Genomic DNA, 19,747 nt, shown 5'->3' with positions numbered 1-19,747 from the left:
CTCCAAATGGTTGAAAGACCTCAATGTGAGACAGGAGTCCATCAAAATCCTAAAGGAGAACACAGGCAGCAACCTCTTCGACCTCAGCCGCAGCAACTTCTTCCTAGGAACATCGCCAAAAGCAAGGGAAGCAAGGGCAAAAATGAACTATTGGGACTTCATCAAGATAAAAAGCTTTTGCAAAACAAAGGAAACAGTCAATAAAATCAAAATACAACCGACAGAATGGCAGAAGATATACGCAAGTGACATATCAGATAAAGGGCTAGTATCCAAAATCTATAAAGAACTTCTCAAACTCAACACCCAAAGAACAAATGATCCAATCAAGAAATGGGCAGAAGACACGAACAGACATTTTTCCAAAGAAGACATCCAAATGGCCAACAGACACATTAAAAAGTGCTCAATATCGCTCGGCATCAGGGCATTCCAAATCAAAACCTCAATGAGATACCACCTCACACCAGTCAGAATGGCTAAAATTAAAAAGTCAGGAAACGACAGATTTTGGCAAGGATGCGGAGAAAGGGGAACCCTCCTACACTGTTGGTGGGAATGCAAGCTGGTGCAGCCACTCTGGAAAACAGTATGGAGGTTCCTCAAAAAGTTGAAAGTAGAGCTACCATACGACCCAGTAATTGCACTACTGGGTATTTACCCCAAAGATACAAATGTAGTGATCTGAAGGGTTAACATGCACCCCAATGTTTATAGCAGCAATGTCCACAATAGCCAAACTATGGAAAGAGCCAGGATGTCCATCAACAGATGAATGGATAAAGAAGATGTGGTATAGATATACAATGGAATATTACCCATCCATCAAAAAACCCGAAATCTTGCCATTTGCAATGATGTGGATGGAACTAGAGGGTATTATGCTAAGTGAAATAAGTCAATCAGAGAAAGACATGTATCATATGATCTCACTGATATGAGGAATTCTTAATCTCAGGAAACAAACTGAGGGTTGCTGGAGTGATGGGGGGTGGGAGGCATGGGATGGCTGGGTGATAGACAGACATTGTGGAGGTATGTGCTATGGTGAGTGCTGTGAATTGTGTAAGACTGATGAATTACAGATCTGTACCTCTGAAACAAATAATATATTATATGTTAAAAAAAAAAAAAGATAGTAGGGGAAGGGTAAAATGAAGCAGGGGAAATCGGAGGAGACAAACCATGAGAGATTATGGACTCTGAGAAACAAACTGAGGGTTCTAGAGGGGAGGGTGGTGGGGGGATGGGATAGCCTGGTGATGGGTAAGGCACGTATTGAATGGAGAACTGGGTGTTATACACAAACAATGAATCATGGAACACTACATCAAAAACTGATGATGTAATGTATGGTGATTGACATAATAAAATAAAATTTAATAAATACATAAATAAATAAACCAATGGAAAAAAAAAAAAAGAAAATATTGCCCTGTACCACAGTTGGAAGATCTAAAATATTTAACCTTTTAACTGGTTTGTGGTAATGACAAAAATATTTTCAATATAAATGAATATACATTCAAAAACTAAAACTTACTTTCTGTGCTTTCACATAGATACGTGAAATTAAGTCTCCATGGTCTTAAAAAGCAAGTTACCATTGTAATAATTTAACTCATTAGGTTAATATCTAATGGGTTTTTAAGAATGAAGATGGGGATGCCTGGGTGGCTCAGTTGTTAAGCATCTTCCTTCGGCTCAGGTCATGATCCCAGGTTCCTGGGATTGAGTCCCACATTGGGCTTCCTGCTCTGCAGGAAGCCTGCTTCTCCCTCTCCCACTCCCCCTGCTTGTGTTTCCTGTCTCGCTGTGTGTCTCTCTCTCTCTCTGTCAAATAAATAAATAAATAAATCTTTAAAAAAAAAAAAGAATGAACATGGGAAAGAATTTTATGTAGGAAAGAATCAAAATATTAATGGTGATAAATAAGATCAAATGTGACTTCAAAATTCTTCCTTATATAATTAAACATAATATACATCTAAAGGAAACCTCTGAGTATGAATAAGAGCAATTCTATTATTTTTAAGTTTAAATAGAAGCTAACTCAAAACTCTCAAATATAAAAAAAAACCCTCTGAAATAGATGAATGGATGAATACAAAATAAGCACAAAACCTGAACAAAATTACTTGCAATTAAACCAGATTAAAATTACTTCATTTATATTTTATAAACTGATTCTTTTTTTTTTTAAGATTTTATTTATGTATTTGACAGAGAGAGTGAGAGAGATTATGAGCGGGGGTGAGGGGTAGAAGCAGGCTCCCCGCTGAGCAGGGAGCCTGATGCGGGGCTTGATCTCAGGACCCTGAGATCATGACCTGAGCTGAAGGGAGATGTTTAATTTACTGAGCCACCCAGGCACCCCTATAAACTGATTCTAAGAATATGTGACTATATACCATGTTGTTGAAAAGACTATTTTTTTTATAGAATATCAGTATTACATTCTCATGAACAACAAGTACAGGAGAAAAGAGTGGAAGAACTATCAACTTTATTGTCTCATAAATATGATTAAATTACATTCTTTGAAGGAACAATTTGTAGTTGAATAACTATGTATAGTATTAAGAGTCAGATTAATTTGATAAAATAGTTGTTCTAGGTTTCTTTTTATATTTAAGAATATTAAACACATTTATTATATTTTAAAACTAAAATATCATCCAACATACTTTTCTGAAAGAGTATAAGGCAAAACAAAGATAGAGATATGTCAATGAAGTGGCATCAAGCATGTGATATCTAATGCCAGTGAATGGTACCAAATTTTGAGAATTACTTACCACATTTTGGTTAATAAGATGTGCCACAAATTTTGAAGCAGTAAGACAGAGTTGCTGAAAAGTAAAGGTAGAGACAATTTTAATCTATAAACTAAAACCATTTTCATTTAACTACTAAATCTATAGCTTATTTACACACTCTATTTAAAATATGTAGCACATAAGGATAATTTTTATAATATAAGAAAGCTACAAGATTAAAAACTATTACATGCGAAATAGTGCCATTCCTGGTTAAATAATTATAATTCTACAGTTATAGCCATCAGTTTTGTAGCTCATCACTAGTGGCCAGAGATATTTAATGGAACAAAAAAATGTTCTCATGAAATGCAGTTTTTAAAAAGAATTCCTATGTTGCAATCAACATTGCTTATCACTGTTGATACTAGATTATTAGTATATATATAAAATATAGCATGCTCAGTTGACTGTCCCTATGTGGCAGTCGACTTATAAGCCCATCATATATACCTTATCATTTCTTCGATAGCCTTTTCGGAAATTAAGAATTAGCCTCTTGAGGATTAATTCTCCAATCTGTGGAAATTTTGAGTTGATAATTGCCACTAACGCTGCATAAACATGGGTGAAGATTGGAGAAGCACTCTGCGCTTGCAAAACGGATCTGGACAGCAGGCCTCTGTTTAAAAACGAAAAAAAAAGTCAACAAGATTCCACTTCCAACTCATTTTGAAGTGAGCACGGTTCTATATGCATTTGATAAGGGGAGAGATGCAAAGTTATTTCTAGCAATTAATGACAAATAATCATTGGACTGCCAAAAGGCAGTAAAAGAGTATCTTAATAGTTATCAGGTTGAACTTTGACAACTGAATCAACAGAGTAGAAAATGAGAAAAGAAAACGCAGCTTATAAATTGTGAGATCATAAGCAACCCATATAGCCTCTGGTGCTTTCTGACTAAAATGGGAGAGCTCTACCTACCTACTTTTGAGGACAGAAGCTGCCTCTTGGTCAACTTTCTATATCCCCACAACATGTTATATCTTACTTTATACGCCCCCTCACCAATGTTTTAGAGATGATAAATCAGGGTCATGAATGACACAAGAAAACATCCCTTAGATTTCAAAATAAAAAAACAGAATATAAAATATTTCTATTTCCTGATCCTTTTTTTAAAATCACAACCAATTAAAAGTACACAAAAATGACTGTCATTCTCTTCTGCTTTTCTAAGATTTATCACTGATCTTTCTCATTTCTTTTACATTCTCACTTTACTTTCATTAGAAATTAAAATTATATATAAATAAAATGTTCATTATTCCTTATGGGTTTAAATTATTGGAAGTATTCAGTAAATAAATGTCTGCACAAAAATCAGTATGTGACATCAAACCTCAAAAAGCAAAAACTCTGCAACAATTTCTAATGGTGAAGTACAAGTTACTTGTTAAAAGCTTACATTTTTACAAGAAATGCATTTTAAATAATTATTCTCAACTACTACTGAAGTAGCACAATAAATCAATGATTATTGTCCATGTAGATATTATGTTCATTTGAAAAATTGCTATGAAATACTATAAATAAAATAGCTGATGCTTACCTTCCTCTAACTATGTTTTCTTGAAGAAGTTCTTGAATAATAATACCTATATTAGAAATGTTGACTTTGTTGATAAGACCATTGATTGACTTCTTTAGGGCCTCCCAGCTCATCCTCTGGTACGCTAAGCTAAAAAGAATTGATTTTAATAAAGATGAAAACTTAATCAACAATTACAATAACTGCAGATTATAATAACATAAAAAATACTCGGAGTTCTTCTGTTTTTAACATTATTTTCACAAAATGACCTCAAAGTGCAGTAAAATATATGACTATATATTTTACTAAATACCTAAATACCTAAATCTACATTTGATGTTCTGTACATATGCTCAACTACAGATCACTTCTCTTTAATAACATAATAAAATTATATAAGGATATATAAGGATAATGTTTTGTTCTTATGTCCATGCATATTGGAAATTATAACATTCCTTTATTAGATTCAATACATACTTATTTTATATTATTATACTTTGTTTAGTTAAAATTGTCTTTAAAGAAAATATTTTAAAATGACAACTTTAAAAAATTTTAAATTATAATATGAAATACCCAAGTATAAGCCATACAAAGGGAGATTTTTATTACATCCTTTCTTATAAAAGCATAAGGAAAACAAAATTAAGTATTTTAAACTGTAAAGAAATAGTGATAAATACAGGAAAAGGAAAAGTCATATGAAATCATGGGGCTGAAAGACTGTTGTATTTTAAAGAACATCTCTGCATTTAGGCAGTAGTCCCACATCTGTATTACTTGTTTTTTAACTTAGACCTTAGGCAAATACTTTAGCCTAACTGGGTTTGTTTAGGTTGAACTTGGTGACACCTAAGGTCTTTTAAAGTTCTATAATTCTATGCTTTTTATATTTATTTCTCTGTGGAATATGATTTCAGCTGCAGAAAGTCTTATCTTTTTCATCTTCCTTCCTTATACTTCTCTGGCAGTCTGGCGAAGCTGAAGGGTTTCTTGGAATAATACATATAAATATATAGGATTACAAAGGATACCAATCATATTTAAATAGTTTTCAAAGCATGAAAAGAAAAAAAAGTTTGATATAGAATTCTTTGTGCTTCATTAAATAACAAGAAGTGGTGGTAGGCCTAATAACTTCTTTAATTTCCAAGTAGCACGGCCATTGAGTAATATCTTAAGATATTTGCAGCAAATACTTTGTTAATACTATGGTCTCCTGCCTATATTCCTGAGAGAAAGAAATGCGAAATTTTAGTTAGACATAAGTAAAAATAAAGATGCAAGTTTTTCTTTCCATTTACATTCATGGACTGCCTAGATTCTACCTATGGACCTCTGGAAGGTCTGTAGGTTAAGGGTCCCTGTTCTGGAGTGGTATGCCAAGGGAGAGGTGGTGACAGCAGTCTACCCTGGTGGGGAAGAGTATTTTATCACTGACATTGTCCTCAGCAGACAGTAAGGACAAAAAGCAGACTGACTTGCAGTTAAATTATATTGTTTTTTAATTCCCTATAGATCATGTATTCCCTAAATGGCTGCATTTGAGGTGGTGTAACATTTCCAATGGCCCCCAACCCCAACCCTTTGGTATGCTACTATTTGAGAAACAAGATCAATGGCTTTAAAACTAGCCTAATTAATAAGAGTGCTCATACATAATCACACTCTCTCCTATTAAACTTCGGTAAAACAAACAAACAAACACACAAACAAAAACTATAACCAAGCACACTTGTATTTCCTGATTGAGAAGCCCGTAATTCCCCCGACTTAGTATCTACTCAAAGTAAAGTCTATAGACTTCTCTTAAGAGACTTCTACTTATCCTTGTCCCCTTTACAGCCCATGAGCAGATTTAAACTGTATATAAAATTATCTTCCAGAAATCTATGTAAAATTACATATACTGGGGACTCTTCTCCACCCACTTTATATATAAAGAAGTAAGACTTGGCTTCACAACAATGTTTCTGTCTATAATTAAGATAGCTTTGGACTGGATTGGAGACGACGACTCTCACTAAACCTGCCACTGCTGCCTCCTCTAGAGAGCGGGGAGCAGAAGGCCTACGTGCTCCTGAAGCTCCTGCTCACCACAGAAGCCATCTCCAAATCCCTTCTAAACGTAACACTGCAGGCATCACTACCACGTACTGGAATATTACACATACAGAGAAACTTACTAATTAGTTTTAAATTTAATGTCATCTAATGTCCCTTGCTAGCTCATAAATTTTAAAAATTTTATTTCAAATATTTATACTTTATATAAATGACATTTCTACTTCAAGCTAATTCATGAAGTAAATTTAGATTTCATTTATCTAAGGGTCTCAAGTACTTTCAAGTTGCCATTAAAATACCTACGAAAGATGTGGGAATACTCTTTCATGGCTCACCTGGAAATCTGTTTCTCTTTAAGTGTAGCTACCTTCTATCCCAATCTTTTTATTACCTAACTGGCAACTGAGTGACCATTTCAATCTTGGACCATACTTTTTGTAATTATCCTCTCATTCCACTAGAGAAAAAGGTCCTGAAAACTTAGCGATACTTTCATATATAGCTCCTCTCATCTCAATTATTTTGAAAAGGAAGTGAAGGTATTTTGAGGGTGAGTGTTCATCAATGAATTTTGATTGTTTGCCTTAGCAAAAAATTACAGTCTAAGATGGTAAGGTCTAAGAAAACTATGGAGTAGATAAGATTCAACTTCATTTCATAGTCAACTTCATTTCATAGATTAGTATAGGCGTTGGCAAACTACATCCATGACTCAAATGCAGCCTACAGCCCATTTTTGTAAAGAAAGCTTCACTGGAACATAGCCACACTCATTTGTTTACATATTACCTATGGCTGTATTCACTACTACAGCAGAGCTGAGTAGCTGCAACAGACATAGAACACTGCACAAGCCTAAAATATTTGGTCTTTTACAGAAAAAGTTTGCCAACTCGTGGTTTGGTACAACTGGAAAGATGGATTTTAGTTCTAAAATATCAATAATTCTCTTGATTATCTATGAAGAAATGGACACTACTAATAGGTATGCATACAACTAAAAAAGGAATAGTTTGAAAATAGTAAAAATAAAAGATCTTTCTTCAAACCCTTTTGATTTATTCATGTAAAAAAATAAAGAAGCTGAGCTAATGTCAGGGAAAATAGTAAGCAGAGCTCCAAGGAAGCTTATGGAGTAAAGAGGCGAAATCTAATTTGAGGTCTCTACCATTGTGGACTAATAATGTAAACTCTCAATAGCCAACGTTAATTAGACCATAGTCGACTTTTTTTCAACGATATTGTATACTCAGTGATATTGACATGCCTGTTTTTGTCTGTGATCTGCTCTTGCATCATCCTGAGCTTTGCAGGAGGAATATATGCTCCACCGGTGCGAGTAAGAAGAGGATCCAACTCATCTTTCTTCTTCTTTGCCGTAGGTTCATCCTGAGCAGAGGAACTCTGGGTTACTGATGGTTCTGGGCTTCTTCTCCCAGGAGATGGGGATTTCCGAGACCTTTTACGATCCATATCTCTTTCTCTTTCTCTGCGTTTTTCTCGGTCCCTACTTCTGTAATATTAAAAAATTTTTTAATGGAGAAAAGGCAATATAAATTACATTCTTAAATGAGCTGCATACCAAATGAACGAGACCATTTGCAGGCCACGAATTCAGACAAGGGAAACTGGTCTGGAATGATGAGGAAGTGCTTCATAGAGAAAATGTAACTTAAACTAGGGCTTCAAAGCTTGACAGAATTTATACTGGGGCAAGGGTGGGAAGGTGGAGGAGGAAGGAGGGCATTCCGCAACTAGTGGAGAATAGAGTAACTACTGAAAAAGAGAGCAGGAGTGTTCAAGCTAATAAGTAGTATTGTCAGGAAGCAATAAAGAATCATGTATAATGGTAGTTGGAAAGATGAGATTGAGTCAGACTATGAAATCTTAAAAGACAAGGAAAAGACTAAGTTTTATATAATGGAGTTGATGGAGAATCACTAATAGTTTCTGAATGTGATAGTGACATGAAAATAGTGTTTTAAGAAGACAATTTAGCCCGCGATGTACACAATATACTGTATAAAGAAGAAATCAGAGTTTATCTCCAATAATGGCAATTTAGGAATAAAAATGTCCTAAAAAACTGTAACATTTGAAATTATTTCTTGATAGAACTGACATTTAAAACCTCAGAATATCAAAAACATCTGGTTATTTGAGACAATGTGAAAAAAAATCAACTATTTTCCAGCTATAACTCTTCCCGACTACTGTAGGTATCTTTTCTTAAGCTAACATTTTTAAAACAATCAAGGTCTTATTCTCTGAAACTATCAAGAACTAATGGGAAGAGTAAATTTCTGCTTTTTTAGAGGAGTCTGTCCACTTAGTTGTTTTTTTACCTATACTACCTTGGAAATTTAGATCATTCTGCTCATGCTTTTGCAACCATTAGTTAAATGAATATAGTAAATAAAAACAAGTGTCATTTATCACGATTACCAGGAAACTGCTTGACAGATTTCAGCTAGATCTAGGGGGGATGTATTTGAGATGGTCTGTCTTAATCTATAGTAATACAACTTACAAAAAGAGGGAGGGTCACCTAGCCAGGTAGATTCAGAGGAGATGTTTTGAAACTGAAGTATACCACTGTACATGCAAAGACAGAGTGAACAGAAAAAAAGTGGTTCTAAATAGATACCCCAATTAGTCACAAAGGCAGGTGCACTGTAATCTAGGCAGTGATTTGCAACTGAGTTGCTTCTTACTGTGAGTGTACTATGTTCTAAGAGAGTAGCTACAGCAGGGATTTACTGGCATTGGTTAGGATTCTTCTGAGAAACACTAGGTGAGACTGCTAGCTGGCTGATAAAATTGCATCTTTAGAATTTCACTGTTCCTTTAGAGTGTAGAAGTAATAGAGTCTTCTTCAAGTCTAAATAGAAATATTTCTCTTCCAATGCTTTCATACTGTTAGCTTGTATTTGCTACATAATACACAGCTTGCATACTTCACAGTGTGACTGTATGGATCAAATGAGACTTATGTACACACACTGGATCAAACACAGTTACAATGGAGTAATACAGTCAGAGATTATGGAAGAAAACACGGGCTTTGGAGTCAAAATTGAGTTCAAATCCCATTTTCATTGTCTACCAGATGGGCAACTGCAACCTCAGGTAAGTTACATAATCACTTCAAACCCACTTCATTTTTTTTTTTTTTTGGCAAATTGTGAAAAAAATACTTTTTAAGAATTTTAACAGTATTTGAGAAAAAGTGCAGAATGCTTAGCTCACCAATTATGGTGGCAGTAGTTGGTTCTCCCAAGGGGTCATTATGGTGACAGCAGATGAGCCTGGCTTTTGGAAGTTAATTTAATCTGACATTTTAGTTTTGGGTATATATTAGAAACTAAGTAGTGAGAAGGAAACTTAGGCTGCAGATGTCAAATAATGTGATTAGCTCCAAACTGCACAGGAGTGTCATCAAAATTTTGGTGGGGGTATAGTCTTGATAGTCACGGAGTGGGTAATATGAGGGAGACATCAAAAGGATACAGACCTTCGTGAACAATAAAATACGGTAGACAAGTTTTTGAAACTGGACGACTAATAGGGTGGGTAGTCAAATTCTCCAAGGCTCAAGAAACAATAATTTATATTAGGTAAAAACTAGACTGGTAACTTCATTCTCACTGTCCCAGTGCAATCATGCAGGAAAGTATATTTTGATCACTGTCATATAATATAAACGACTTTCATTCAGTAAGGAATCTCAAAAACCCCCACTGCCAAGTCTTCATGCAGTACAGTACCATGTAATGAATAAGAGCTTAGGCTCAATGTCAGACAGACCTGGACCTCCCACTGACATGCTTCTAAAACACAAACACATGACTTAAATCCTCTTTGCCTCAGTTTCTTCATCTATAAAACACACAATAGTGTCTACTTCATATATTTACTGCAATAAGGAGTTAATTACATGAAATCCTTATTAGAAAGCCTGGCACCTAAGAACATCCATGTAATGCTAGCTATTACTATTGTTTTTTTTATGAAGCATAAAGAAAATTTAAACAAATATGATTTTTCTATAGTTAAAATTTCCAATACTAACCGTGACTCCATGCTACTATCATAAGAACGCCCTCTTCTTGAATGCTCATAGTCTGACCTGCTGTAATCAAAGTGATCTCTATCCCGAGGGGATCTTTCTTGTTCTGCATATCTAACACATTAAATAAGAAAACCAAAGTTATAAGATGAAAACTACATGTTATAAATACCTAGGAAAATCATATATCGGTAATGCTAAAGCAACTCTATGACTGAACGATGTCTTACTGAACTTTTTAACAAACAGCTTATTTTGTTGACACCATTTATTTAGTCTTGATTATAAAAGCTTTCAGCTTGTGTACAAAACAACTACTGGAGTTCACGTAACCAAACGTGTCATCCTGATTCACACTGTCTTAAGTAAAAGATAGATATCTGGATATCATATATAGTTGGCATGAAAAAAGCCCACCCTGCAAATGACTCCTTTTGCCTAGTTGGCACATTTTATTAAAGCATTGAACAAATGAGACCAATGTCATTGGTTGGCCTCCATAAAGAGCAGTTTAACTCATTCCAAGAGACATCCAAAAAACATTAGCTATTATTCTTGAACCTGCTTTACTGAATAGCCGTGAGAAAGGATTGAAATTACTAGCAAACAAGGATGACAGTAATAAGATCTGCCATTTGAACGTTAAATATTAATAAAGTCAGAGAACCTTAAGAGAAGTTAAATACATACACACATAATAAATATACATAGTAATATATATAGTAATTCATATTTTACATACAGTTAACCTTTTGAACAGTTGCGGGTTTGAATTGTGTGGGTTTACCAAATTTTTTCTAATATAGCACACTATTATAAATGTATTTTTCTCCTATGATTTCATTAGTAACATTTTCTTTTCTCTAGCTTACTTTGATGAAAGGTACTAAGTAGTTGCAAACCATTACAATTAATTCAATGTCCATGAAACAAAAGATTTTAGAGACAACAGAGTGAAATAAAAAGAAAGTACATATGGGGTAAGGAACAGATGAGACCACTGAAAGGAAGTTCAGAGGATGCTTCTCTCTTCATAAATTATTTTTAATGGACATAGCTCACTAAGTGAAATAACAAGTACTACTATGAATGCCTGATGAACACTAACAGTAGTATTTCTAGATCTTTCATCTTAACACAATTATAAGATATGATACATATATATAAACGTATTCTAAAATCTACTAAGAGCTATGTAAAGGATAGTAGTAACAGTAAAAGCAGCACTTCAAAATAAAGTGATTTCAACTCAGTTTTCCATTTTATAAACTTTCATTTAGTGTTTCATTCAATATTCATTTCATTTTATAAAACTTTTATGTAGTATTTGACATACTGAAATTATTCTCACCTCCAAAATTAGATAAAATCTAGATTTACTAGAAACTCCTAGAACAGTCATTCAAGAATTTGTCCTCAAGCTTATTCAAGTAATATTGTAAAACCATCTAAAAGAAACTGTTCATCCTAAAATGAAGAACCTAAGAGCAAATAATTTTTTAAAACTTATTACAAAAAATTTAAATTTTAGAAGCACATAAAATTATTTACCTGTCTTCTGGAGAGGAGGTCCTCTGATAGGAATTATAGTTTTCCCTTCTGTCATGACCAGAAGAAGAATGCTTTCAAAGGGAAAAAAAAAGAGGGGAAGGGGTTATTTAAAAAATTATGATAAAACACACAGAAAATGAAATATGTATCTCAGAAAATTAGAAGTGCTTTACAAATTATTTCAAAACTTTTTTTTAATCATAAGAATAATTCATGTTGTCTAAACAGTATATAAGATAAAACAAAATTTTCAGGCCCTCCAAGGTGAATATCTGTGGCAGATAATCTGTTTTCACTATGGACCACATACTTTTTTCAACCAAAAAAAATTCAAGGTAGAAGAAAATAATTCTCAAATTTTCGATGCCACTTAGTTGATATTTTATTCCTATGTATTAAGTTTTAAATATACAGAACATCATTTTTATAAACACCTTCTCTTGGTAAAAAACAAGAGCAAAGCTTTTTCTTGGTGAGAAACATGACTAAGGGCCAGAGATCTTCTAGCAAGAAGAGTTCACTCCTGTGGTTATATCAAAGTCTTATAATACTGCACTTATCTTCCTGGATCTACTTGGTCTTATAAAAACCACTGCAGTTCAGGTTACTAAAATGGGTGCGTAGGTGGCTCAGTCGTTAAGCGTCTGCCTTCGGCTCGGGTCGGGATCCCAGGGTCCTGGGATCGAGCCCTGCATCAGGCTCCCTGCTCCGCAGGAAGCCTGCTTCTCCCTCTCCCTCTGCCACTCCCCCTGCTTGTGTTCCCTGTCTCACTGTGCCTCTCTCTGTCATCTTTAAATCTGGATAAAATAAACAGCTAGAAGAAACTGACTCTAATATATTTATAAAAATTCATTTTCACTTTCAGGAAACATTGTGTGAATGTCTGATATGTATGGCACTATGTTAGACTCTACAGATTTGAAAAACATGATTCGTGAGAGAGAGCTCCTATACCAAATCCTTTGAAAAATAACAAGACATACAAATACATAACTCCACTGTAACATGAAACTGAAAAGAAATGTCACAGAGACAGAGATATGAACTATTCAGTTGGAGAACAAATCTTAATTTAAAAATCCAAATACAGTTAAAAAGCCAAAATATTTATCTCTGTAAATAGGTAAATTTTTTATATCACTGATGAACATTCACATTGACCAGCCTTTTTTTTAAGGATTAAAATAATTTTAACTAACCTAAGTATAAGAAAGGAAAAATAGTATGTTTTTAAAAAGCAGCTTTACCTTAAAAGCTAAGAAAAAGGAAATCAAATAATGAACAACTTGTTCTGCATATTTACATGCTTGCCTCCTTAATGGGAAAAAGAAACATTTAAAAATAAATTAGGGGCGCCTGGGTGGCTCAGTTTGTTAAGCGACTGCCTTCGGCTCAGGTCATGATCCTGGAGTCTGGGGATCGAGTCCTGCATCGGGCTCCCTGCTGAGCGGGGAGTCTGCTTCTCCCTCGGACCCTCCCCCCTCTCATGCTCTCTCTCTCTATTTCATTCTCTCTCTCAAATAAATAAATAAAATCTTTAAAAAAAATAAAAAAATAAAAATAGAAAATTATATTGCACAGGAATGTAAATAAGGTCCAACTTCCTCTTATTTTATGACTAATTAACAGCAGTTTGAGTCTAACATTGTCACAAGTAAACTGCCAAACAGTCTCATTAACTATTGAATTTTTCTAATAGTATATACTACCTAGACTAATCGGTGTAGGTGGATAAGCATGTGATCAAAATTTGTTAATTTATGGTAGCCGTAGTTTGGCTGCTATTTTATACTGAATGCAACCGTCTTAAAATCTTGTTTCTAATGTATATAAGAAAGTTTTAAAAATTATTTCACTTAGCAACACAATGAGGTAAAATTGTTCAATATGTGCGACACAGTTTTCTATAAAACTTGACTTCAAGATCCCAAACCAATATGGAGCACAAGACTCATTTGACTCACGGCAACACCAAACACAGTATTTACTGATCATTTAAGACATAGCCCTTCCTGTGTAGACACTCTGGAGGACACAAAAGTTAGTAAAAACCCTCAAGGAATTTATGATCTTACAGTAGAAAGAGAGCTGTCAAGATTTCCACAGTTCAACATATCAGATTATGAGTTCCTGAGAGAACATAAAATAAAAGAAGAAAAAGAGGAGGAGGAAGAGAAAGATGAGGAGAAGGAGAGGAGGAAGAGACAAAGAGAACAAAACTGCAGTCTACTTTTTCTTTTACAACGCACAGCAATTATTTTGATTACATTAGGGAGAAGGCCTCAGTGCTGTGCTAATGATTTTTAACACATCTCGCAACATCTGTTGTAAGCAAGGGGGGAAACCAAAAATATTGAAGTCATGAATCATGATTTCGTAAATATGATGACGTTAACGTGACTGACACACACCGAAGTGTTAACAGGACATCTTGAGTAGGGAACAATAACTGAATACTGAGGGATGAAGGTGGGTAGAAGGGGATTTGAACTAGGCTTTGGTAGATGAACAGGATTTCACTAAGTAAAATAACATTTTGAGATGTGATTCAAATAATAACCTGAATTTAAACGGAGGGTTGCTGGAGTGATGGGGGGTGGGAGGGATGGGGTGGCTGGGTGATGGACATGGGGGAGGGTATGTGCTATGGTGAGCGCTGTGAATTGGGCAAGACTGATGAATCACACCTGTACCTCTGAAACAAATAATACATTATATGTTAAGAAAAAAAAAGAAGAGAGCAGGAAGGAAAGAATGAAGGGGGGTAATTGGAGGGGGAGATGAACCATGAAAGACTATGGACTCTGAGAAACAAACTGAGGATTTTAGAGGGGAGGGGGGTTGGGGGATGGGTTAGCCTGGTGATGGGTATTAAGGAGGGCACATACTGCATGGAGCACTGGGTGTTATATGCAAACAATGAATCATGGATCACTTATCAAAAACTAATGATGTAATGTATGGTGATTAACATAACAATAAAAAAATTAAAGAAAAAGAAAAAATAATAATAACCAGATTTTTCCTATTTCCTTTATCACAGAGTCCAGATTATAAATCAGAGTAGGCACTGAAAATAATATATTGTCAAAATTACCTTTAAAAAATTCTCTCAATTGTTCATGGAGCAAAACAAATGTTTGTACTATGTGGTTACCTACCTATAATCTCTAACGATGAAAAGACAGCAGTATGAGATAGTAAGTGGAGCAGGGACCCTGAGTCTGAGCGTCCATTAGGCTCAGGAACCAGTCTTTAAGAGCAAAGAGAGAAAGGGCTGAAACAAGTAGGAAACTTGGTTCCTGATAGTTAAGGAAGCTGCAGCAAGGCTCAATGGAAAAACAAGGGATCCTCAGCTGAACCCTCCCGAACCTAGCAGATGAGTCCTCAGAACATCAAGGGGAAGATGTCAGCTTCACCTGAGGTGAAAAATGGGCCCCACCCAGCTAGTGGACTTGCCTGGGGCTAACAGGATGGAGAAAGGGAGGCAGACTGGGCTACGAACTGGCAGAGACAGCTGAGCCACTAAGCTTGGAGGGCATGCTGACTGAAGATACCCACTCCTAGGATGGGAGGGTGCCACTGAGGACCCATGGGGGCCACAGGAGGTAAAGGTGGAGAAGCACAGTGTAAGGGGAGCAGGACAAGGATTCTGAAAAGACTAAACACATCTCCCTCTGTGTAAAAGGTATCCGGCTAAATCTGAGTGCTCTCATCTAATATGGCTCAATTGAGCCAGTTCCACACCAGGTCTCCTCTCTATGTCCCCAGCTTTTAGCACAGTCGGCCACCTACTAGGCCCACAATTAATTAACTGCGTAAAGTGCCACTGGACCAATGAGTACAAGTCCAAAGAGGCAGATTTCAGAACAATATATGAAAGTATCTACTGACCTTTGGGTCTAGCTTGAGACAACGAACTCCCACCAAAAGCGATATGAAGCATGGGCTGGGTGTCTACCAAGCCTTATACTTGATAGTATCATACGCGACAAAATTTAGAAAAGATGGCAGCAGAGCCTGCCTCAGTCTGCAAGTCTATCAATTCAGTTTATTAAACACTTACCAGGCACCAGGCCTACTACCTGGTGTCTACTGTTAAGCTCAGTCTACTGGTTCTCTTTAAAGAAGGAGGTTTAGGGGTGCAGAACTGGTGGAGGAGAGAGGAAGGGAGCAGGGCCTAGATCTGTAATTAAATAAAAATACACCTTCCCCTTTACTCCAAGCCCCAAGGAGTGATATGTCTGCTTGTAGATCTGTGCAGTTGAAAAGAAGTGGAATGGTTTGCTCTCCTGCTAAGTCCACTGACAAGCAGAGGAACAGTTCTGAGAGTCGACAGAGTTACTGGTCCCTATCACTGCTCTGACTGCATCTACTATTCTCCCTTTCTTATAACCTGCCTCAGCCACACTAGACTCTTTGCTTTATACTTGCTGTTCCATCTGCCTGGCATACTCTTTTCCCAGGTATTTGCAGGGCTAACTTCCTCATATGCTTCAAGCTTCTGCTCAAATGGCTACCTTTTCAGTGGGCCCTCCCTATCAAAAATTGCAACCCCCAATGCTAATGATCAACTTTACCCTACTTCTTTTGTCTATAGCACAAGTCTAGCTCTTAAGAACACTATTGCCACACCATTTACTTATGGATTAAGTTTATAATTTATTTTCTGTCTTCCGCCACTAGAATGAAAACTCCATGAGACCACAGATTTCTGTTTTGTTTACCATTTTACCTAAAGTGCTTACAATGGTCATTGGGACATAGTTAAGAATTCAGTGAATATTTGTTGAATAAGTGAGTGTATAATGTCTAAAGGACAGCACAGAATAAAGAGCTTGTTTATGCACATGAAATGCAATAAAAGGCTCCCTTATAGATAGACATGCAGGAACTATGATTAACTGAGGAAGGATAGGGCGCCTGGGTGGCTCAGTTGGTTAAGAGACTGCCTTTGGCTCAGGTCATGATCCCAGAGTCCCGGGATCGAGTGCTGCATCGGGCTCCCTGCTCAGCAGGGAGTCTGCTTCTCCCTCTGACCCTACCCCGTCTTGTGCTCTCTTTGTCTCTCTCAAATAAATAAAATAAAATCTTTAAAAAACAAAACAAAACAAAACAAAACAAAACAAAACCTGAGGAAAGAGATGCCTGTCTTCCACTTCACGCGCATTCAGGGAAGTATGCTCTTTAAGAAGAATGGTGGAATTCCCTGCCCTGTTAATTATTCTTCTTTTGCATGTGCTCACTCACATGCACTTTCCTGATTTGGGCAGGCAATGATACACATATGCGTATACATGTACCTGGACACACATACATACATCTTGCACGTTCTCTCACTTGCCCTCTTGCACACTATTGCTTCTATCTATCATGTAGCAACACTTGAAATTGTGTAAGTTAGATATGTGTATGATGCCACTCTACTGCCTGGTTCTAATGTCCTAATTCTATAAATGCATTTTTTGATTAAATGACAGGTACAAGTTTATGTTCTTCATTATAAATTTCAAACACTTACTTTTATCTGTGCCACACTACTTTTCATTTTCTGTTGCCAGTTGATCTGATAAATTAAAGACTCCTTAAATTGGTCCAAATAACAGGTACCAAATGGTATGAATTCCTTGACAGTTTACTTTTCCTGTCTGCAAATGTCACCTGAAAGATATACCAAAGAAAGCTTTGTTAACACTGATAAAATGTATGTGAAATAACATTATTATTTACACACAATGAACATTTGACCATCTTATTTTTCTTAATCAGTACGCACAGATAATCAATTAAATAAAAATTCAAAAATTCCTTAAACAGTTCCACATAACAATGTATAAAAAGAACACATTCATAGAAAAGACTCTGAATAAGAGAGCAAATAATAAGGGCTTATTAAGCACCATAAGGTATTTTAGTCTAATGACTGAGAGGAACAAAAATTAATTTAATAACTGATGTCAGATAACTTTATTCAAATTGTTTTCAGTGAGGGACACATAAACCTACATCATAAAACAGTACTGTAATATTATAAAAAACAAGTGAACAGAAGAAATAATTATATAAGATAGTCTATATAAACTGAGCATAAAATATCCCATGTTTCTATATAAACTAAGAATGAATTATCCAATGTTCTTATAATAATGATCACTCAGAAATAAATACGCTCTGCATAAAAAATAAGGTGTTAAAATAATTAAATTTTAACGTAATCTGTCAAAGGCACAGGACTTCAGATATATGCAGGTGTGAGAACTAAGTTATTTGGCTCAGAATAAACCTAGTCACCAACATTAAATGCTAAAATAAAATTTTTTTCAATATACACCTGTTAATTACGTTTTAGGAATTTTTGAAAAATGCTCAATTGCTACTTATGTCAACACAGAACTACCATTTGAGTATTTAATTCTAATTACATATCTAAGTGGTTTATGGTTTGGTGTAAGGTAATGAAATCACAAAAATCAAATGAAATAGAAGAAAATAAGAGAATTAAAAGAGGTAGAGAATATACAGAAAGAACTGTGCCCAGTACCAAAATAACTGACTAGAGCTAGGAAAATTTTTATATTTGAATGCCAGAAAGGCATTCAATTATAGATTATCTAGCTCAATTCCTTTTTTTTTTTAAAGATTTATTTATTTATTTTGAGAGAGTGAGAATGAGAGACAGAGAGAGTACATGAGAGGGGGTAGGGTTAGAGGGAGAAGCAGGCTCCTCGCTGAGCAGGGAGCCCGATGCGGGACTCGATCCCAGGACTCCAGGATCATGACCTGAGCCGAAGGCAGACGCTTAACCGACTGAGCCACCCAGGCGCCCTAGCTCAATTCCTTTTTAAAGATAAAAATACTTAAGGCCAGATAAGTCATTTCAATGTCCTAAGCTATACTACCAGAAACTTACCCTAAGGATACCCAATTTTCTTTCCACTAGACCACATACACAAATAATCTTGACACTATAAAATAGTGACACAGAGCTACTATCATTTAATGCAGATAGGGAAGTACACAAATCACTAGGTCAAGAAAAGTTTCTATTACAGCGGTTAACATGGCATCAAAGTTCTTAAAAGCAAAATATATGAATATATGAGTTTATAAACTTAATCTATAAAAGATAATTGCAATGTAAAGCACATTACCACTTCTGTATTTGTAGCTGCAGTTAGACTAACATGCCTCTAGGGGACTTCCAGCAGGGAGAGCCAGAGGAGAGGAGCCCCATGTGCCCTAATCTCTTGACCACTTCTGAACCAACACACATACAAAAGAGAGTACTGCTAAGGATCAAAGAAGTGAACTGTGATATGAACAGCCATCTAAGAGAACTTACAATTTAAGTCTAATCAAGTTAATTGCCTAAAAAGTCACCACTCCTCAGACAAATGTAACAGAATCTACAGTCTTAAGAACATAACAGTAACAATGTCCAGGATACAATTAAAAATAACTTATCAGGAAACTGTGGTCCAAGCTTAAGAAAAAAGACAATCAAAGGAGACCAACACTGAGATGACCCAGATGTTGGAATTGGCAATACAAGGTTTTTAAAGCTTATTCAAATGTGTAAAGGAAAACATGCTTGCAAGGAATAAAAACAGGAAAGTTCAGCAAAAACAAACAAAAGGAAACCAAAAGAAAACAGAACCAAATTGAATTTCTAGAACTGAAAAATATATGAAGTGAAAAATT

General features: G+C 35.5%; 1 protein-coding gene across 1 annotated transcript in view; it reads right to left on the bottom strand.

Moving 5' to 3' along the window:
• The window catches only part of CWC22 (CWC22 spliceosome associated protein homolog), a 66,527-nt gene that overhangs the window by 31,871 nt on the left and 14,909 nt on the right, over positions 1–19,747 (bottom strand). The window contains exons 2-8 of the mRNA XM_025849183.2: positions 17,568–17,707; positions 12,047–12,117; positions 10,499–10,609; positions 7,694–7,939; positions 4,375–4,503; positions 3,273–3,441; positions 2,799–2,852 (exon numbers count right to left, since the gene is read on the bottom strand). Of these exons, the coding sequence (XP_025704968.1) occupies positions 2,799–2,852; positions 3,273–3,441; positions 4,375–4,503; positions 7,694–7,939; positions 10,499–10,609; positions 12,047–12,117; positions 17,568–17,594 (807 nt within the window). The 5' untranslated portion in view covers positions 17,595–17,707. The remainder of the gene's footprint in view (positions 1–2,798; positions 2,853–3,272; positions 3,442–4,374; positions 4,504–7,693; positions 7,940–10,498; positions 10,610–12,046; positions 12,118–17,567; positions 17,708–19,747) is intronic.

The sequence above is a fragment of the Callorhinus ursinus genome, unplaced genomic scaffold (assembly GCF_003265705.2).
Source record: "Callorhinus ursinus isolate GAN/ISIS: 27379988/994484 unplaced genomic scaffold, GSC_fseal_2.0 scaffold2, whole genome shotgun sequence".
NCBI lineage: Eukaryota > Metazoa > Chordata > Mammalia > Carnivora > Otariidae > Callorhinus > Callorhinus ursinus.
This window is presented reverse-complemented; position numbering and strand designations above follow the sequence as displayed.